The sequence below is a fragment of the Choloepus didactylus genome, chromosome 4 (genome assembly GCF_015220235.1).
Source record: "Choloepus didactylus isolate mChoDid1 chromosome 4, mChoDid1.pri, whole genome shotgun sequence".
Classification (NCBI taxonomy): Eukaryota; Metazoa; Chordata; class Mammalia; order Pilosa; family Megalonychidae; genus Choloepus; species Choloepus didactylus.
The window spans coordinates 118,979,596-119,002,012 of record NC_051310.1 but is presented as its reverse complement, the minus strand read 5'-3'; the positions used below and the strand labels follow the sequence as shown (position 1 = coordinate 119,002,012).

The 22,417-nt window shown below is 38.1% G+C and overlaps 1 protein-coding gene across 1 annotated transcript; it reads right to left on the bottom strand.

Moving 5' to 3' along the window:
• Window positions 1-16,141: 16,141 nt before the first annotated feature.
• LOC119531942 (mitogen-activated protein kinase 6) lies at window positions 16,142-20,574 on the bottom strand. Its single transcript, XM_037833810.1, has one exon. The coding sequence runs from the start codon at window positions 19,558-19,560 to the stop codon at window positions 17,392-17,394; it is 2,169 nt and encodes a 722-aa protein (XP_037689738.1). The 5' UTR covers window positions 19,561-20,574; the 3' UTR covers window positions 16,142-17,391.
• Between the last annotated feature and the right edge of the window lie 1,843 nt (window positions 20,575-22,417).

The following is a 22,417-nucleotide window of genomic DNA, read 5'->3' as shown; positions in this document are numbered from 1 at the left end:
CATAATTATATGGAACTTTGAATAGGGAGTGAGATCTGGTTGGCTTTTACAGGTTAGTGTGAAGTCTTGATACATTCCAGGGTAATTTGGGCAGAGAATAAAAATTATTTGCAAAGCCCCCTTGAGGGAATGGGGGGAAATGTGGAAACATTCAACTTCCCCATTTGGGGAATTACTGATATTCTCATAAGCATTGGGGACTACCAATTTAGAAGGCCAAGCCCTTGATCTTGGGGCTTGCCCTTGTGAAGCTTATTACTGCAAAAGAGAGGTTAAGCCTACCTCTAAGTGTGCCAAAGAATCACCCCCAGAAAACCTCTTTTGTTGCTCAGATTGGCCTCTCTCTCTAAGCCAACTCTGCAGATAAACTCATGGCCCTCCCCTCTACGTGGGACATTACTTACAGGGATGTAAATCTTCCTGCCAATGTGAGACATGACTCCCAGGGATGAACCTGGACCTGGCATTGAGGGATTGAAAAAGACTTCTTGGCCAAAAAGGAGAAGAGAAATTAAACAAAATAAAGTTTCAGTGGCTGAGAGATTTCAAGTGAGTTGAGAGGAGATTCTGGAGATTATTCTTATGCATTATATAGATATCCCTTTTTGGTTTTTAGTGTATTGAAGTAGCGAGAAGGAAATACCTGAAACTGTTGAACTGCATCCCAGTAGCCTTGATTCTTGAGGATGATTGTATAACTATATAGCTTACACTGAGTGACTGTGTAATTGTGAAAACCTTGTGGCTCACACTCCCTTTATCCACTGTACAGACAGATGAGTAGAAAAATAGGGACAAAAATAAATGAATAATAGGGAGGGATGGGGGATAGGATGTTTTGGGTCTTCTTTTTTACTTTAATTTTTATTCTTATTCTTTTTTTTTACAGTAGTGAAAATGTTCAAAAATTAATTGTGGTGATGAATGCACAGCTATGTAATGGTACCATGAACAATTGATTGTGAATATATCTCAATAAAATTGAATTTAAAAAAATAGAATCCTGAGAGCTGCAAGAGAGAAGCAGCATGTCATGTACAAAAGGAACCTCAGTAAGATTGACTGCCATTTTCTCAGCAGAAATCATGAAGACAAAAAGCAGTGGGATGACATCTTTAAAGTACTGAAAGAAATGGTCAACCAAGAATTCTATACCAGCAAAGCTGTCCCTCTGAAGTAAGAGAGAAATCAAGATATTCCCAGATAAACAAAAGCTGAGGGAGTTCATTACCACTATACCTTCCCTATAAGAAATGCTAACAGGGGTTCTTCATGATGCAAGAGAAATACATGGTTCTACATTAATAGTAGGCAACTTCAACACACCATTTTCAATAATGGGTAGAACATCTAGACAGAAAATCAATAAACAAATAGTAGAATTGAACAATACTGTATAACAATGAGACTTAACACATATGTGGAACATTTCACCCAGCAACAGCAGAATGCACATTTTTCTTTAGTGCACACAGATCATTCTCTAGGATAGACCATAAGTTAGATCACAAAACAAATCTCAATAAATTTGAAAATATTGAAATCATACAAAGCATCTTCTCCAAACACAATGGAATGAATCTAGTAATCAATGACAGAGGGAGAACTGGAAATTTCACAACTATGTGGAAATTAAGCGATACACTCAAGTAACCAATGGGTCAAAGGAGGAATCACAACGGAAATTAGGAAATATCATGAGATGAATGAAAATGAGAACACGGCATAGCAAAACTTACGGGATGGGGCAAAGGCAGTTCTCAGAGGGAAATTTATAACTATAAATACGTACACTAAAAAGAAGAAAGATCTTAAATCAGTAACCTAACTTCATACTGGAGGAACTAGAAAAAGAACAAATTAAACTCAAAGTGAGGAGAGTAAGGAAATAATAAGGATTAGAGTGGAGATAAATTAAATAGGAATAGAAAACCAATAGAGAGAATCAATGAAACCAAAAGTTGGTTTTCTGAAAAAAAAATCGATAAAATTGATAAACTTTAGCTAGACTGACAAAAGAAAAAAGAGAGAAGAGGCAAATAACAAAAATCCAAAATGAACATGGGAACAAAACTACTGACCTTACAGAAATTACAAGGATTCTATTAACAGTTGTATGCCAACAAATTAGATAATCTAGTTAAAATGGACAAATTCCTAGAAACACAAAAATCATCTAAACTGACTCAAGAATAAATAGAAAATCTCCACAGAACAAAATAAAAAAGACTGAACCAGTAATCAAAAACCTCCCAACAAAGACAAGTTCTGGACCAGATGGCTTCACTGGTGAATTTTACCAAACTTTGAAAGAAAAGTTAACACCAATTCTTCTCAAACTCCCCAAAATTTGAAGCAAAGGGAACACTTCCTAACTCATTCTGTGGGTCCAGTATCACCTTAACACCAAAACCAAGATAAAGATTTCACAAGAAAAGAAAATCACAGGCCAATATTCCTTGCAAATATAGATGAAAATCCTCAACAAAATACTAGCAAACTGAATCCAACAGCACATTAAAAGGATTATACACAATGATCGAGTGAAATTTTATCCCAAGAATGCAAGCGTGTTACAATGTAAGAAAATCAATAAATGCAATACCCCACATTAATAGAATGAAGGAAAAAAACCACATGGTCATCAAAGTCCAGCACCCTTTCTTGATGAAATTGTTCTAGCTATTCAGGCCCCCTTGCAATTCCACATGGATTTGAGGATTGGCTTTCCATTTCTGTCAAAAATGCTACTGGCATTCTGATAGGTATTGCATTGAAACTATAGATATCTGTCAGTTTTTGGCTTTGCCCTCTGGACCTTGGCTTCACTCTCTGAGATGTCTTTCCTTTTACTTAAGAATGGCCCCTGCTATAGCGGAGCCACTCTCTCAATCTGTTTTATGCCAGTAGAAACTCAAAGGCCCAGTGCCCTCGTTTTATTTTGAACTATCTTTGTGTCCAAGGTAGCAGTTCTTTCACTAATAAAATTATCTTTAAAACAATGTGGATTTTCTATGGTGATATTTATTACATGCTCCAAAATTCACATCCATTACAATTTTCTTAAAAACTTTATGGGTCATCTTGCCATCTTACTGAGGTTTACTCCATGCTCTAAAATTCACATTCACTTTTTTGTTTTTTTCTGAAATAGACTGCATTCTTCTTTGCGCACATCAGAATGGAGTGAGACAAGGCACTTAAGATTCTTAGAAACACTGAGTTGATTTTCTAGGAAATATATTAAATTTTTCTGAAGTCTTAATAAAGTGTTTTATAGCCACACTCATGATTTGATCATTATCCCAGGACCATTTCTTTGCAAATCTTTCACAGGCTAGAATTCTGCTTGAAAACCAAACATATCTTTCTTTAGTTTGTCTCTTTCTTCCTGTGCTATATCATAGGCAGCTAAAAGAAGACCATTGGCACTTTCAACGTTCTGTCTGGAAATCTCCTTGACTATATCTACAAATGCATTAGGCAAATTTTCTGTCATTCATGTTACCGCAAGTAACAGTAATGTCAAACATTGTGCCACTATGGAACGTAGGTTGCCTTTTCTCCAGTTTCCCCAGCTTCCCGTAGCAATTTCCTTACTGCTCTTTCAACTTCCACTAACCATTCCTTCCCCAGCCTTCTAATCTCTGGTTACCACCTGGCAGGAAAGCCAAAGTCACATGTTTTAGCTTTCTGTTACAGCAGTATTCCACTTCCACGTGCCAGTTTATTACTACAACAAAACAAAACAAAACCAAAAAAAACTTCCGAATATGAAAGGCTTAAACAACAACCACTGTTTATTTGTTCATGATTCAGGAAAGGGAAGATTTCAGTGGGTCACCTTATGTCTGGTCTATGTGGTGCTGGCTAGGTCAACCCAACTGGAGCTGGAAGATCCAAGAGGGCCAGGCCCATAACTGGAACGTCACTTCCACTGCATTATGTTGCTCAAAGCAAGTCACACAACCAGATATAGGGGAAGGGAAATATAGTCCACCTCTTCATGAAAGGAGTGACATGGGTTTACATGGGTGGAAGGAATTGTTGGCACCCATCTTTGCAGACAATAGATCACAATCTTTAAGCTGGTAAGTGGCAGAGCTGGAGCCAGAATTTATTTTTCTACTTTTAAATCCACTGCTTTTTCCATTACAGCATGTCTCAGATACCACCACTACTTTAGTGAGATACAGGCTGTCCACAGGCTCTCTGTCTTACATGGTTTGGATTCTCAATAATCATAAAGTTGTTATTGACTTGAGTCTATTATATACAATCAGTATATGATAATGTTTGTATTTGAAGATGGCAAGTGATGGTCCTGTACCAAATGTGTCTTGCTTTTTGGGACATGGAATTCTTAAGTTCACAAATTTAGCAAAATTTGTACAATACTTTGCAGTTATCTTTATTTGTTCATTTATTCTTCCAACAAATATATATAATGCTAGGTCCTGGAAGATGTCTAAAAATTATTTATGGAATCAATGAACTATTCTGAAATACGTTTTCTTATTTTCATTTTCAAAAAGAAGCCATTTGCTTTACTCATGGAAAGCATGAAGTTACCATTAGTGACAGGAATCCATCCAATATTTGAGCTCCTTGAAAATAGAATCCATGCTCATTTACTTTTGCAATGGCTCCCTGTTCCAATTTGCTAATGCTGCCAGAATGCAAAATACCAGAATTGGATTGGCTTTTATAAAGGGGGTTTATTATTTCATTACAAATTTACAGTCCTAAGGCCATAAAAGTGTCCAAACTAAAGCATCAACAAGAGGATACCTTCACTGAAGAATGGCCAATGGCATCTGGAACACCTCTGTCAGCTGGGAAGGCACGTGGCTGGTGTATGCTGTTCCTTGGCTTCCAGGTTGTGTTTCAAAATGGCTTTCTCTAAAATGTCTCTGGGTTTCTCTTAGCTCCTCTCTCTCAGCTCCTGTGTATCCTTGCTTCTTTCTCCCAGAATGTTTCTCTTTAAGCATCTGGGGATCCTCTCTTAGCTTCTCTGGGGCAAACTCTGGGCTTTATCTCTTAGCTTAGCATCTCCAAACATCCTTCTGTCTGCATCTCCAAGCATCTCTAAGCGTCAGTAGCTGTATTGGCTCTTGAGCTCTCTTAAGTAGTCCAGTGAACTAATTAAGACCTGCCCTGAATGGGTGTGGGCTACACCTGCATGGAAAGAATATAATCAGAGTTCTCACCCACAGTTGAGTGGGTCACATCTCCATGGAAACAGTCAATTAAAAGGTTCCACCCCACAAGATTGGATTAAAAGATCATGGCTCTTCTGGGGTCCATAACAATTTCAAACCGGCATACCCCCCATTTCCTGAAAGAAATCCTAACGCTGTAGGTCCTTAATAACTATTTGCTGAATTCATTTTTGTATACAATAAAACCTATATAGCAGTAGGCTTTCTCAAATGTGAAATCTAAGTTTAGCACTTTACTGCCTTCATGAACCTCAGATTAGGCTAAATAGGATGTCTGTCACATAGGATCTTGCTCCTAACACAACCACTTATCAATAGAATTTCTTTAAAGGCTATGATTTTAAAGCTAAATATATATTTACCCTATCACCTAGCAATTCCTCTCCTAGGTTATTTCCCAAGTGAAAACCCATGTCCCCAATAAGACTTGTGCAAAAAATATTTAATATTCACAGCACTTTTTTAAAAAAAATTAAAATCAATACAGCTCAGGTGCCCATCAACAGAAGACTAGATAAGCAAACAGAGATATTGACACAATGAAATGGTATCCAGCAATAAAAAGCAAAACACCATTGTGTACCCAACAACATGGATGAATTGCTGAAACATGTTGACAGAAAGAAGCCGTACATACAAGAGTACATACAGAATGATTTCATTTATACAAAGATCTTGAATAGGTAGAACTGAACCATACTAGAAAGAAATCAAAACAGTTGTTGCTTCTGGGTAGTGAATAGAGATGAGGCTTGACTGGGAAGTGGCAAGAAAGAACTCCGATGTGATGGTGATGTTCTATATCTTGCTAGGGGTTTGGGTTACAGGTGTTTATATTTTCCAAAACCCATCAAATGGTACACTTACAATTTCTGCATGTTGTTTTATACAAATTTTACCTCAAAAAAGGTTTGTAAACAAATATTGCACCCTAGTTAATGATGTACTTGCTGATGTGTTTAGGATCAAATTGTACTGAATTCTGCAATTAACTTTGAAATGAATAAAAAAAAATAAGATGATGGATGGATGTATTCTATAGGTAACAGAGGATTTTTTTTTTTTTTTAAACACCCATCTGCCACGTTTTGGGAAGGTAGGACTGTAGGATTGTTCCCCTAGGACAAAGAGAGCAGGAAAGGTAATTACAATGACAAAAATTTGGAAACTGAGAAACACATAGACAAATGACAAATGACTTAGCAGACCTAGGAATCTGGAACCTACTCTAGCAGTGGGGGACAACAGGAACCATGTTTTTTTATAACACAGAACCCCAGAAAGCCTTAATAATTGCTTTACTCCAGCTTTCTTTTACATGAAAGAAAAAAATAAATTTCAATCTTGTTTAAATTAGGTAGTTCCCATCCCTGTTACTAGCACAAGAACTTAACTCTATCTTATATAGAATTCTTGTGTAAATATTTGACTTTTAGAACTATTCACATATATAACTTGACTAAAGATAAAAACTCAAAGAGAAAGGAAGGAAAGAAGGAGAGAGGTAAAAGAGAGCGAGAGAGTGAGCAAGCATGGATTTTGGAGTGAACCAGTCCCAAGTTCTCATCCTGGTTCTGCTTCTTTGTGGCTGGGTAAAACCTCTGTAAATCTGAATTTTTTTCATCTGTGATACTGCAGGGCTGTTTTAAGTATTGGATGATGTATAAAATGTGCCTAGTACATTAGATGCTGGAAACACTGGAGCTATTTCATTGGCTTTTAAGGATCTTTTCAGCATCTAGCCTTGCTGAACTCATGGTAAGTCCTCAATAAATGTGTGTTGAATTGAGGAGTCAAGACCCAAACAACAGAGAGTACTCTGGCAGGGTTGGGGGACCTGGGAGTGAATGAGTCACAATTTCTATTTAGTTTTAAGATATTTTCAGGGCAGTATCTGAGTGACTCTAGCATCTCTTTGACAGCTGAAACAAATACTCTACAAAGCATTCTTTACAAGGCAGTCAGAATTAAATTTCTAAGACATAGTTTTGATTATATGACCCTTCTGAAAACTCTCCACTGCAGGGCTGTGACCTGCCTTTTCAGCCTTATTTTCCACCACCTTCCCCTTCACCCCGTCCATGTGCCATTACTTGAGAAGGGCAAGCACATTCACACCTCCCTGCCTTTCTCCACGCTGCTTCCCTGACTAGAATGTCCCTTCCTGCCTTCCTCAGTGGTGAACTTCACCTCATCCTTCAAGCCTCAGATCAAATATTACTTCCTCATGAAGGAAAGCCTTTCCCAAAGCCTTCAGGCAGGTTTGGCTCAAATCTCTGCTTCTCTTAACATTATTATATAACTCTCTTTCAGCCATTATCATCTTGCATTGTTAATATTCTTTTATTTTTATTTTTTGGTCTCCACAATTAGTTAAAATTTCCTTGAGGATTGTTTTCACCATTGTGTTAACACTGTCTTAACCAGCACCTGTTACTATTGGATTTCTCTCGATATGCATTATCTTATCCTTATCCACACTTAAACTTAGCTGGCAAAAATTAAAGGGATGATAGTATCCAGTGTGGAGGAAATGGGTGGATTGGAATTCTCACATGCTGTAGATGAGAGGGCAATTTGGTGGTTTCTATCAATATTTAATATGTTCATGCCCTTTGATTCAGTGGTTGTACTTCTAGGTAGCTATACTGAAGAGCTAGACATTCACAACCATAACAATATATGTATAAGGATACTTATTGCAGCATTTTAATGTTGAAACACTGTAAATATCCATCAATGAGGCTAAATTAATTGTGGTATTAAGGAATGAAGCTGCTGAAAAGAATGGAATAGATCAATATGTTCTGATATGGACAAATTTCCAAGATATAGTGTTAAATAAAAAATAAGCAGAATGTGAGTGTATAACTGTGTTTTGCTGGCAAGCCAAGTTATAATATTGATATATAAAATGATATGAAAAACAATATGGCTACAAATGCCTACCTTGTCATGACTATTTTCATATTAACTGGCTGGTAAATAGGGGTGCTTCCTTACCTATAAGCATCTCAGTGCTTACCTCAACAGATTTTACTGTATTTTTGTAGGTTGATAAGTCAGAGGATGAATATTGCAAACTCTGTCAGTCTCTATTGTTTCTTTAAGTAGCATTTTCCACATAATTTTGGACAAAATAGGTATTAATATTTAGGTGCTAAGTATTTGTCATCAACTGAAATATTATTTCTGAAATCAAATCTATATCTCTTAGCTATAAGACCTTGTTTAAAATAGGTCAGTATTTTTCATAAAATGAAATATTTTTAGTGAATATGAAACACAGAACAAGAATAGCTGTACTTTGAATGTTTTCATCTTTATTAAATGTTCACTAGATGTATTTGAGTGTTTTGAATTTTTTTTAAACTTTGAAGATCTTATGTTAGCTAATTAAAAAAAGAAAACCAAATAGAATAATATAGTTTGATTCTATTAACACTAATATTTATGTATGTTTTCCTATATATGTGTGTATAGGCATGTATATGTACACACACACAGTTATAAACATATGGAAGGATATACACCAAACTGTTACTGCCTAGCTTTGGGGAAGGGAGTGCACTGGAGTATATGGGTGAAAGAGAACTGTGAAAGAGAACATTCACCTTTTATTATATACACTTCTTTATACTATTTGATATTTGTTAACAGTGAACATATATTATTTTTGTAATTTAAAAAAAATTTGAAAAAAAAAAAACATAGCTAGTGAAAACAAGGGCTGCCTTCTTCAGGTTAATATCATAACAGCCCATTCCAGGCTTTGAGGAAAACTTTAAGCTTATTGATGGTACTTTTGATATATGTTTCAGAAAACACAATAAAAAGATCTGAAAATAGAGGGAAACTGGACATCATAGCATCCTCTGATGACAAAGAAAACACTCAATATTCTGAAAATCTCGTTTGAGTCTGATTCCTCTAATCGTAATCTACAATAATTCAACTCAGGCAGGGCCAAAGTTTAGGTATTTCATATCACATATTTAAAAAAACAGTTTGGTAAGCAAATTAATAAATAACAGGTTTGTGGGAAGGGTAAGTAGATGTCTGCTTTGTTCATATAACCTTTGGGTTATTTGTATTGCATCGCTTATCTCATGGTGCTATGACTGTTATGTAGCAGGCTGCCTGATCAAACTGGGAGCTTCTTGCTCATTTGTGCAATCCTAACAACCTGCCCAGTGTTGGGCCCATAACAGGTTCTCCATGTTTAGAGACCTGACTGAGTTGGATTGGCCTATTTCTGGGAACTGTGCAAACCATCATTGAAATCAGGAGACAGGGGTTCTCATCCTAGCTCCTATACTAATTGGGTGTATTTGGACAAGTCATCTAAACCCCCTGGCTCCCAGTTTTTCATCTGAAAAATGAGGGACTTGGACTACAAGATCATCGAGTTCTCTTTTAGCTCTAATGCAAATGTAATGGATTTAGGCACATTAATCATATATATGCAGATGAATGTTGCTATACACAGACAGGTTTTATCTATTCATTAAAACAGTCCCAATAGGATTTCTAAATGGAAGTACTTTTGAATAATAAAAATGACCAATAGTTCTCACTTTTATCAAACATGATTGGCCTCCCTCTTTGTCTCCTTTCCCTTTTTGTCCAAATTGGGAAGGGTGTCCCTATAATTGAATGTATCAATGTAAAATTGTTGCTTTAATTCAGATTCTTTGGATTGTGGGACCCCAGTGTGTCTTAGTCCCCAGGTTATTCAAATGTATAGCTGTGATTGAGAAATACCACTTTAAAGTAAAATGAGGCTGTGTAGAATACTATGAAAATAATAATAGCAGGCAACTGTCAAATATCCCTAACATTGCAAAGAAACTTAGATTTCTAATAAAGTGAACCTGTGATGACATACTTATGTAACTAGAAATGAGGGTTTACACAAGGGGCACACTTATACAGATGCCATCCCTATCACTAGGTTACAAATATTTCTCCCCTCTCTCTGATGGGGTTTTGGCAAAGAGCGAGCAGTTTGGAGACTGGTTTTATAACCCGAGAGGTCAGCGTTGGCCCAGAGGATGCTATGGGAGAATGTAAGAAGATGAGGTAGAGTTAAGTTTTATACCAAGGGGGAACCAAGGACACTATGCCTTGTCAAAAAGTCCAAAGGACAAGAGCAAAGACTAAAGAGATGAAGCCAAGAGTCTGCAAAAGGAATGACACAGAAACAAGTGGGAAGAAAAGGAGTGTGGAAGATAGTGGCTGCAGAAGGAGCAGAAGTGGTGTTCACTTTCTTCTATGACTCAAGGACATGTGATACCTGGTGGGGGTGGGGGAAAGTGTCAGGTTTGGCTGGAGGTTTGGTTGGAGTGAATAGCTGGCAAGGATGCTAAAGTCATCTCTGCCATTTCTTCAAACAATGGAAGCAAAGGAGGAGGAGGTGAAAGAGGGGTGGAATAGAAGGAGGAAGAGGAGAGGAGGAGGAGAAGAGGAAGAAGAGGAAAAACAAAATCAGTGTGGTAGAGGAGAGTGTTGCAAAGGAGGATACTGTGAGATTGTGATACAGACAGAAATTGATCAAGAGGTCTGCAGTCCTGACCTGGGCACACCTGTCATTTCTTGATATCCCAGTCTTAGTTTCTGCGTCTGGGAACTGAACCTTTTAGCCCAGATCATCTCTAAGATTCTTGCTAGCTCTTAAATTTTTTAAGGTCCAGCTAAAACAGAGTCTCAAATTTTGTAAGTCTCAAAAGAACCATCAAAAGATTCATAATCTAAAGTTATTACCTGGCAGCAGAATTTTAGTTCAACATCTTAACCATTTGGCATCTGGCTTTTCTGACTCAGGCCCTTGTAAAACTGTCCAATTGCTTTCTGATGGGGTGGATCTCTGGGTTGTGTTAGAAGCTAAAGGCAAACAGATGGGTGGATTGCTCTCATCAGCTCAGTTCCTTTTTTCTTTCTTTTCTTTTTTTAAAATTAGAGGTTAGTCCTCCCCAAATCCCAATGCTCCACTCCCTAATTCGGAGATGAACCAGATGACTTCACTGGTCTTTCCCTTCTCTGGTTTCTGTGATTCATCAGCTATAGCAACTAGGGTGGGGTAAACAAAACAACTCCAGTATTCAGGTTATGTGGCAGCTGAAAAGGAAGAAGTCAAGATAAACTGTTAGGATTGCTAAATAATGAAAAAAATCTAATGTAGAATACTTCTAACTCAGAATATATCCTTGGAAGTCTCCCTGTATCTCGTATCCCGTAATCTTCCTCTCTAATTATCAATTACATGCACTTAAATGTTTATAAAGTATTTCACAAACATTTTTCTATGAAATGGGTAAAATGCTGCTTCTAGTACAGATGGAAGCCTAGTTGGTCCTGATCATCCGTGTCTGCCTGACTATAAAAATCAAGAGACTGTCAAGACAAATTATTTCAATTTAACAAACATTGAATACTAAATGCCAGGTACTTGGGTAGGACTTTGTAGCAGATAAATTATTGGGAAAAATAATTCCACCCTTAAGGCCTAGTGGAGGGAGATCAGTAATTACAATGTAATCTGATAATCTGACTAGTGTGTCAGAAATGAAATCAAAGTGCTGGGGCGGGGGCAGGGGGTGCATACTATAAGAATGACTAATTCTGTCAGGGACACTTAACTATTAGAGAAAGGAAGTAAGATATTCCATCTTGGCCACTGCCTTCGTAGTTATTCATAGTTGTTTTAAGGTCATTGCTCAACCATGAAAGAGGAAATGTATCATATCTCAGTGTATTCTATATAGGCAGAAAGTGTCACTGTATCTGTATCTATATAGATAGATAGATAGATAGATAGATACAGATATATTTACTTATCTTTCAAAGTATGATTTAACAAGTAGTTATATAAGAAATTTCCAAAAATCCCATGAGTTACAGTACCATAGTTTCAATTATTTCCCTATTGTGAAATATAACATATATGCAAAAATGTGATAACTTTCAAAAGGAGCTGTCCTGGAGGTTACTCCTATGGAAGCTTCAAGTAGATATGCCAAATGACCATAATATGATAAGCCCAAGTCTACAGTAGTCCCGAAAACCCTAAAGAATACCCAGTAACTGTCTCAGACGCCATAGAAATTTCACTCACTAAGTTTATTCTTCACCATTTATTTTTAAGAGAGGTGTGACCATTTCTTTTGAAACAATTCCAGTATAAAAACAGGTAAAGAGAATTAATCACTGGAAAAGAGATGTATTTATTTCATTAATGCCACCATTGTGAAAACTGTGAAAATATTTTTGGAATTCCTCCATTTAAGTGTTATCTTCAGAGTTTAGGCAAATCTCGGCCACCTGAGAGGAGTTTTGAGAAACCCAAGTCTTGTGACTAAGTAAGAAGAGTGGATACTGACCAACTGGGGTTTAAAATACATGAAGCCTCTGTACTCTTTTTTTTTTTTTTAATTTAATTTTATTGAGATTATTCATATACCATACAATTATCCAAAGATCCAAAGTGCACAATCAATTGCCCACAGTACCATTATGCAGCTGTGCATCCATCACCACAATTAATTTTTTTCAACTTTTAGAACATTTTAATTACTCCAGAAAAGAAATAAAGACAAAAAAAGAAAACTCAAATCCTCCCATACCCCTAACTACCCCCCCCTCCATTATTGACTCATAGTATTGGTAGAGTACATTTATTACTATTAATGAAAGAATGTTCAAATACTACATAGTTTGCAGTAGGTATATATTTTCCCTATATATTCCTCTATTATTAACTTCTAGTTATAGTGTCATACATTTGCTCTAGCTCATGAGAGAGATTTCTAATATTTGTACAGCTAATCACAGAGATTGTCTACCCCAAGATTCACTGTTTTATACATTCCCATCTTTTAACCTCCAACTTTCCTTCTGGTGACATACGAGACTCTAAACTTCCTCTTTCCAACACACATACCATTCAGCACTGTTAGTTATTCTCACAACAACGTGCTACCATCACCTCTGTCCATTTCCAAACACTTAAGTTCATCCTAGTTGAACACTCCGCTCCCCATTCTTTAACCTTGTTCTATATCCTGGTAACTTTTATTTCATGTCTATGAGTTTACGTATTACAATTAGTTCATATCAGTGAGACCCTGCAATATTTGTCCTTAAGTGTAAGAATCTGACTTATTTCACTCAGTGTCATGCCCTCAAGGTTTCGTCATCAAGCTGTTTTTTTTTTAATGGTTTTGTTCACCCACCATACTTTCTGTCCTAAGTAAACAATCGATGGTTCCCTGTATAGTCATATATTTATATATTCACTACCATCACCACTATATATATAAAGACATCTTCATTTCTTCCACAAAGAAGGAGGAAGAGTCAAAGAAGGTAGAGAGACAAAAGAAAAAGAAAAAGAAAGAGGAAAAAAACCCCAAAAAACAAAAACATGACAGCTAAAAAGCAACAAAAGGAAAGATAAGAGTTAACCTAAAGTAGAATAAAAGAGTCAGACAACATCACCAATGCCAAGAGTCCCATACTTCTCCCTTATGTCCTCCTCTTAAAGGCATTTAGCTTTGGTATATTGCCTTTGTTATATTAAAGGAAGCATAATACAATGTTTCTATTAACTATAGTCTCTAGTTTGCATTGATGGCATTTTTTCTCCAATACCACCCTATTTTTAACACCTTGCAAGGTTGACATTCATTTGTTCTTCCTCATGTAAAAACACATTTGTACATTTTATCACAATTGTTGAGCACTCTAGTTTTCTGCTGAGTTGTATAGTCCCAGTCTTTATCTTTCCTCTTTCCTTCTGGTGTCCCACATGCTCCTAATCTTCCTCTTTCAACCATACTCACAGTCATCTTTGTTCAGTGTACTTACATTGCTGTGCTACCATCTCCCAAAATTGTGTTCCAAACCTCTCACTCCTGTCTTTTCCTATTTGTCTGTAGTGCTCCCTTTAGTATTTCCTGTAGCGCAGGTATCTTGTTCACAAACTCTCTCACTGTCTGTTTGTCAGAGAATATTTTAAGCTCTCTCTCATATTTGAAGGACAGTTTTGCCAGATATAGGATTCTTGGTTGGTGGTTTTTCTCTTTCAGTACCTTAAATATATCACACCACTTCCTTCTTGCCTCCATGGTTTCTATTGAGAAATCCACACATAGCCTTATCAAGCTTCCTTTGTATGTGATGGATCGCTTTTCTTTTGCTGCTTTCAGGATTCTCTCTTTGTCTTTGATGTTTGAAAATCTGATTATTAAGTGTTTTGGTGTAGGTCTATTCAGATCTATTCTGTTTGGGGTACGCTGCACTTCTTGGATCTGTAATTTTATGTCTTTCATAAGAGATGGGAAATTTTCATTGATTAGTTCCTCTATTATTGCTTCTGCCCCTTTTCCCTTCTCTTCTCCTTCTGGGACACCCATGACATGTACATTCATGGATTTCATGTTGTCATTCAATTTCCTGAGATGTTTCTCATATTTTTCCATTGTTTTCCCTATCTGTTCTTATGTGTGTAGGATTTCAGGTGCCTTGTTCTCCAGTTCCTGAGTGTTTTCTTCTGCCTTCTGAGATCTGCTGTTGTATGTCTCCATTGTGTCTTTCATCTCTTGTGTTGTGCCTTTCATTTCCATAGATTCTGCCAGTTGTTTTCTCTAACTTTTGATTTCTACCTTATGTTTGCCCAGTGTTTTCTTTATAGCCTTCATCTCTTTTGCCAATCTTCCCTGTACTAATTTATTTGGTTTTCTATTTGATTTAGCAGATTTCTTTGAAAATCTTTAATAGATTGTTTCATTAAACTGAAATAATGTCTCAACTGTATCTTGATTGAGGTGTAAGTTTGTTCCTTTGACTGGGTCGTATCTTCATTTTTGCTGGTATAGATTGTAGTTTTTCTATTGTCTAGGCATCTGGTTTCCTCGCTTACCACAGTCTGATTTTCCCAGACCAGAACGGATTCAGGTCTCAGAATGGGGTTATATTCAGGGTGTATCTTAGAAGAATGACAGACTTTCCTGTAAGGTCTCCAGTTGCTGTGCTTTTCCTAACCTGCCCAGCAAGTGGTGCCTGTCAGCCTGTTACTTCAGACTTGTATAAGGAGATGTTTTTTGGCTTCAGTTTCTGTTTTGGCTGTTTCTCCCCCAGGCTCTGGTGTCTGGTTCTGAAGTGAAAGCTGGGTCCCACCTCCTTACTCTTAGGGAAGATACAGCCCCTAGGGAGTTATCATTTGCATTTGAATTGTGTCTCTGACTCTGTTATCTCCACCCCTGCCTGGGTCAGAGCACTGAGAACTGAAAATGGCTGCAGCTCTCTCCTCTGAGCCCCTCAGGTTGAGAGAGAGAAAAAGGGACAGAAAGCACCCTTTTAGAGCCAGTACTTGTCCCCTCAGTTTCACTCATTGATCAGAGGTAACATGTGGTCTTCTGGGCTCCCCCTCCTGGGACCGATGAGTCTTCTGGTTCTTTAAGGTCAGTTGTCACTAAAAGCCTCTGTCTGCTTGTTGGGGGTTTGTAGCTTGTATTCAGCAGTCCACATTTGTTAATTAAAACCCCAGTTGGAGCTTGGTTGAGCTATATTCGCTTGCTGGGTGAGTGCTGCTCTCTACCACAGCAAGGTTTTGCAGCTAAGCCTGCCATGGGAGGAGGGGGCTCCCAGCAAATTTCCACAGTTTTTACTTACAGATTTTATGCTGTGATCTCAGGCATTCCTCCCAATCCAGGTTGGTGTACGATGTGTGGACAGTCACAGTTGTTCCCCAGCAGTTATTCTAGATTATTTGCTAGTTGTTCCTGATTGCTCATTAGTTGTTCCAGAGGACTAACTAAATTCCACTCCTCTTCATGCCACCATCTTTTCCCTCCCCCAAGCCTCTGTACTCTTTTTTTTTTTTTTTTTTTTTTTTTTTTTTTTTTTTTTTTTTTTGCTGGCCATGTTTTATTTGTCCTTTTTCTTTAAACAGGATAACCAAAGATACAGACAGTATTCAGTAAAAATAAAATAGAAGAAACAAATTTCTAAGAGACTGCGATGGCACATGCTACATTTAACCTAATTTTATTCATGCTTGCCTTGAGACAGGAAATAGATCATTCAGTAAAAACATACAGTAAAAAGAAAATGTCTTATCATGTACAACTTTTAAACTACAATAATGATGTACCTTAATTACTTCCATGCACACAAGTCTAACATTACAGTTTGTTTTAAAAAATAAACACAATTAAGACTTCTAGGAGAATTTTATAATAAAGTAATTCCTAATTTTTCTTTGTAGATCAAGCACCTCCAAAATACAAATTCCTATACACAGTGAGTGCTTTACTTAAAATGGACACGTAAGTAAATTAAGTACGTGGACAGCCTTAGAATAAGCTGACATTAAATATTCAGCTAGGTAGACAACAAACCATAGTGCCAAATGGAAAAAGTGTATTTGCAAATAAATTTCAAAAACTAAAAGTTAACTTTCTATAATTAAATACAGAAAATATACTGATTTGCTAAAATAAATAAGATGTGATGTATTAACACTTCACTAGAAAGAATGCATACCAGAACATTTATAAACAGTGAATGAATCTTGAGAATAGTTTACTATAATAAACGCTGGCTAAATAGAAGTGCATATTGTGGAGCACTATGGGTGGTATATGTTTTGCCACATACTTTTGTTACCTTGAGGTAGATAACACATGTGTACCAAATTCGGCATTCATTTTCAGTTGCTGCTGGTATCATGTGTTTTAAGAAATGTGTACAGTATGAAAAACTTGAAAATACTCATGAATGAAAAAATGTTTTAGGAAAAAAATAGATATTTCCATGCAATTATGTACAGTCTCACTGTGTAAATTTCAAGGCAAGATTTTTGTTTCCTGTAAAAACAGATCACTGTTCTATGAGAGAATGTTTTTACTTGTCTTAGTGCATTTCTTTTGTCTCTGCCTGCATTGCATTATTTTGCTCTATTTTTTAAATTTTTCTGTGCAAATGACATGCCAGTTAAAATGAAAACTATCTCACATGTAGAAAATCTGGATTTTAAAAACCAAAAACTAATGAAATCCTTACTAAAATGACACAATCTGATTCAAGTAAAAAAAATGACTTAAAACACTAGTAATAAAAAAGGACACAATTCATGAAGAATACAAAGAGAAATGTCTACTGAGTGTTTTTAGTTCAGATGTTTCAGAATGCTGCTGTATGTTTTATGAGGAATTTGAGGGGAAGATTTCATAGCAGAAGGTGTTAATGTGGCCTGTATTGACTTAAGTGGTGACCCAACTGGACTGTGAAACTGTGGGATGCCTATGGATTCAAGCTGCTTGTTAAAGAGGAACTCCCCATTGTTGTTCAGAAAGCCTTCCTCATTTCCTCTCTCCCCAAGCTTCCCATCCTCTACTGGCTCAGTTTCTAGCATTTCAGCATCTTCTTTCCTGCTAAAGAACCTGTCCAAGTAACTGGTGTAAGTGTTTTCCTTGTCAATTTGTTCATCCTTCCTTACCTCACAACAAAACTGACTTATGAGAAAACAGTCCTCCCCACCACTCACAAACTGGCTATCCCAAGAAGATTGGTACAAGGCTTCTAATTGAGCCAAATTTGCCATTCCTTTTTCCTCTTTTTCTTGGCTTACTGATTTTGAGATCAAACTTTTCAGTTCTAGTTGGGACACTGAGCTATTCAAGTCATTTAATTTATCAACAACATCAGTAGGCTCATGTTGTGAACTAAGTTGAATAGTTCCCGCAATAAAGGAATCAAAGTCAAATCCCTGATTCTTTTCCCTTTCTTTTTCAGCCAGTTGCTGTGATGCTTCCTCTAGAGCTATCTGGGCTTTAACTAATCCATTCCTTTCACATTTTGACTTGCCTTTCTTATCAGATTTTTCTTTGCTTTGTTCTTTCCAATTGGAAAGATCTATAATAAGCTTGGGTTCATAATAATGATTAACTTCACTCTCTCTCCAAACTAAGTTATCTAAATATGATGATGACCTCATTTTGTAGTTACAAGTATGGCTACACTCCAAATCACAATATTTGTTTTCATGATGATCTTGGTACTGCCAACAAGGATCAGTAGAGTAACTGGTATCAAAAGCTGGATCCTCCAGATACTTTTCCCGATCTCCATCCAAATATTTTCGAGGATCAACTTGTACTTCTTCTTCATCAGTGACATCAGACAGAGCTCTTGGGTCAAGCTGAACTTCTTCAATATCAAAGTTGTTATGAATAGGCCAATCATGCTCTGAAAACTGACAATCATGGTACCTTTCCCAGTTATAAATGTGACTGTGAGTTTCATCCATAAGCAAAATATCATCAACTTCATCTTCAATATGAAAAGGATGACTTGAAATCGGCTCATCCGTTGGAAAAGAATATATGCTCATGTAAGGATGGGAGAGTGCTTTTTCTGCTGTCAACCGATCCATGGGGCTAAATGTCAAAATCTGTTCCAGGAAATCCAGTGCTTCTCGACTAATTCCTGGAAGCAGCTGAGTTAAAGGTTTGTGTGGCTCAGTCATGTCGTTTCTAATGTAAACTGGAATTACGCTGAGAAGCTCCTGTCGATCTTCCTCATGTACAACAGGAATAGATTCTAAAATCAGCTGCATCTGTTCAAGTTCATGTGCACCTGCAAAGAGGGTTTTACCAGTCAGCATTTCAGCAAAGATACAGCCTGCAGCCCACATGTCAATGGCTTTAGTATAATTATTAGGAGAAAGTAAAAGACGTGGAGATCTGTACCATTTAGTAACCAATCCTTCAGAAAGATGACCCTTATGGGAATAATGGGGATCCATGATCCGTGCAAGACCAAAGTCACCTATCTTCAGCACCAAGTCTTCAGTATTAATGAAAAGATTAGCTGGTTTGAGATCTCTGTGCAGTACGTTTGCAGAGTGAATATACTTGAGCCCACGTAGCAGCTGATACATGAAAAGTCTGGCATGCTCCTCCAGTAAAGGGCCCTGCTCCAGCACATTAGCCAAGTCTGTTTCCATGTACTCCTGAACAATGTAAACACTGTTCAGTTCAGTAAGAGAGCCCACGTCATCTGTTAACTGGCTTCCACTGGGACCAAGAATTTCGAACACTTTCACAATGTTATCATGGTCAAGTCTTCTAATAATTTTGATTTCACGTAGAGCATGTTTGACACTCTGGGGATCAGTAAGAACAATTTTCTTGATGGCTACTCTTTTGTCACAGTCATTGTCTACAGCAGAAAAAACCAAGCCATTGCCTCCACAACCCAATGGTTTTAAGTCCATATACCTAGAGCCTAGATCAAAACCATGAATGTTCATGAGACTTTCAAATTTCTCAGCCATTTTGAAACCCTTACTATTGCCTCGTCCTTTCGAACTGTTGAACTTGTGTAAACAAGGAAGAAAACTGGCATCAAAAGGAAAGATCTTTCAAAAAGGGAGAAGAAAAATAATTTTGCTTCCACAGCAAGATGGTTTCTTGATGTTCATTGCATATGCCAACCAGGCTGTTGAGTTCCCCTTAGATTTAAAGCTCAAAATGCTCTACTCATACTGAGAATTAAAAAGATTGCAGTACTCATAGTTCAAGAAAGGGGCAGCAACTCTGCAGACATTTAAAGAAAACACTCAAGAAACTCAAACGGAATGAAATGACATACTATGCACTCAGATTTACTTGTGCTAAACAATTTAACATTTAACAAAAATGTGAATAAATATGCACACAACAGGCTTCTCTGAACATTCTCCTCACAGTGCAGATACATTCAGTGTTGGACTGGTCCTGAGCAGCATCATTCTAAGGTGCTGGTAAGCACTATTTCCGTTTTGCTTCTTTTCTTCCTTTGTTGCTATATATTTCAACAGGAAGCTCTGGCGGCTGCTGGTTAACAGAAGATGTCTTTTGTTAGTGATCAGGTGGCTCCAGCTCACCACAATCACAATCAAAGCTACCGTCCATCTTACTCCGATACAACCTCATTTATGGCTAGATACAAAACTTGGGCAGAGGACTTCAGGGCTCTGAGACAAGCCGGGTCACTGGCGCGCGCGCACCCGCGCGCGCTACGCAATCTGCAGAGTCCACCGGAGACTTTGCCCGGCAGGAGTCAGCTGAGGCCGAGTCACCGGGGTGGGAAGGGGGAGGAGACGCGGGTGCATTTCGAAAGGCGCCGTGCCAGAAAGGCGAGACTCCGTGCCACCTCACGCTCCCCGAGGCCGCCCCTCCCTGACCGCCGCCCCTCGCCAGCCGGCCAGGCCGGGCTTCGAACCCGCGGAGCAAGGCGCGGGCGGCGGTTCCGCAGCCAGCCGTGAGGGGCCCCGGGACCCGCGGGCGCTGCCTGGCCGGGCGGCCGGCGAGGGGCCGCCTCTGTACTCTTGATATCAAACTGCAAAGGAGCCAGGTGGGGGCATGGCCCGGGGCTCACATGGGCTGATGGTGCTGCACTCCATATTACTGTTTAGCTTTTACCAGTTAAACCCAATTTTCTTTCAAGGCAACAGTATCCAGATGAGACATTTACACATTAGTGTAAATATAACAATAAAACCTTCTGAGGAGGAACTTGTGGGATGGCAAGCCCCTCGGCGGGAGCAATTTCAGTTTCAATTTGGGTACCTGGGCTCAGCTGCTTGGCTTACTTTATTTTTCTTTCCTATATCCCAGAGTCTAAGTTTTAAAGGGTTAAAAGAGAGGCTAATGTGGTTAAAGTAATATTTAAAGAGTTAAGCATTCATTTTTAAGTAACTTTCTTTGGAGGATACTGTGGTAGATTGAATTATGTCCCCCAACACAGACACAGTATGTTCTTAATCTCAATCTGCATTTCTGTGGTGTGAACCCATTTATAAACAGAATTTTTTGAAGATTTTTTTTAGTTAATATGTGGGCCAACTAAATCAGAGTGGGCCTTAATCCATATTACTGGAGTCGTTTATAAAAAAAAGAAATTAGGATCCAGGCAGTCGGAGAAGGCCACACAGAAGCCAAAAGTCAGTGGAAACCAGAGAAGCAGACACAGGAGAGAGAGGGAGAGATGGCCATGTGGTGGGAGGCAGATATGCAAGCCAGGGAAACCCCAGGATTGCAGCAAGACAGTGCCAGAATGCCACTGACTACCAGGAGACGGCATAGCCTTGCTGATGTCTTGACTTTGGACTTCTAACTTCTAAAACCATGAGACAGTAAAGTGTGGTTGTTTTAAGACAACCCATTGTGTGGTATTTTCCATAGCAGACTGTGAACCAAGACAGTTTTTAACCTTTCTTTCTAGATTCCAGATCTACTTTCAAGGGATGTAATTTAAATTTCTTCCCCAAAGAAAGATTTTTACAAAGGACCCCCTACCCCATTTAGCTTTGGTTCCTAGAGGAAGGAGAGGCATCTGACCCACTTTCTGTGAATGTCTGCAGAATTTATCACCCTATTCTTGGGCTTGTCCAATTCCCAGTAGATTTAAGATCTGCACCTTCTATTTTACTGGCTTGGCCATGTTCTCACATACATGGCAGGCATATTTGGCCCCACAGGAACAGGGGTGCATGGATTGCCAAGTAAGATTGCTCACTATGACCTTAGGTTTAGATTGAAAAATAGCCAAACTCCTCTGTTCTCCCCACCCTCAGATTTCCCTGGTTTTCATTCTGTGTCCAATCTATCATATTTATTAGAGCCAAATAACTTTCCATTATAAACATTTAACCATACTACCATCTGCTTTGGTTTGTGAAAGCTGCTGGAATGCAGTTTACCAGAAATGGGTTGGCTCTTTCTATGGGGATTTATTAGGTTACAAATTTACAGTTCTAAGGCCATGAAAATGTCCAAATTAAAGCATCAGGAGGAGGATACCTTCTCTGAGGAAAGGCTACTGGCATCCAGGGCACCTCTGTCACATGGGAAGGCACATGGCTATGTCTACTGGCCCTTCTCTTCTGGGTTCTGGTTTCAAAATGGCTCTCTCTCTCCAAAATATCTTGGGTGTTTCTCTCTTAGCTTCTCTGAGCTCTCTCCAAAATGTCTCTGCCTTTATCCTCTCACAGAGGACTCCAGCAAGGGGATTAAGACCCACTTTGAATGGGCAGGGGTCACATCTCCATGGAAACAACCTAACCAAAAGGTCCCTCCCACAATAGGTCTTCCCTCACAAGATTGGATTAAAAGAACATAGGCTTTTCTGGAGTACATAACAGATTCAAA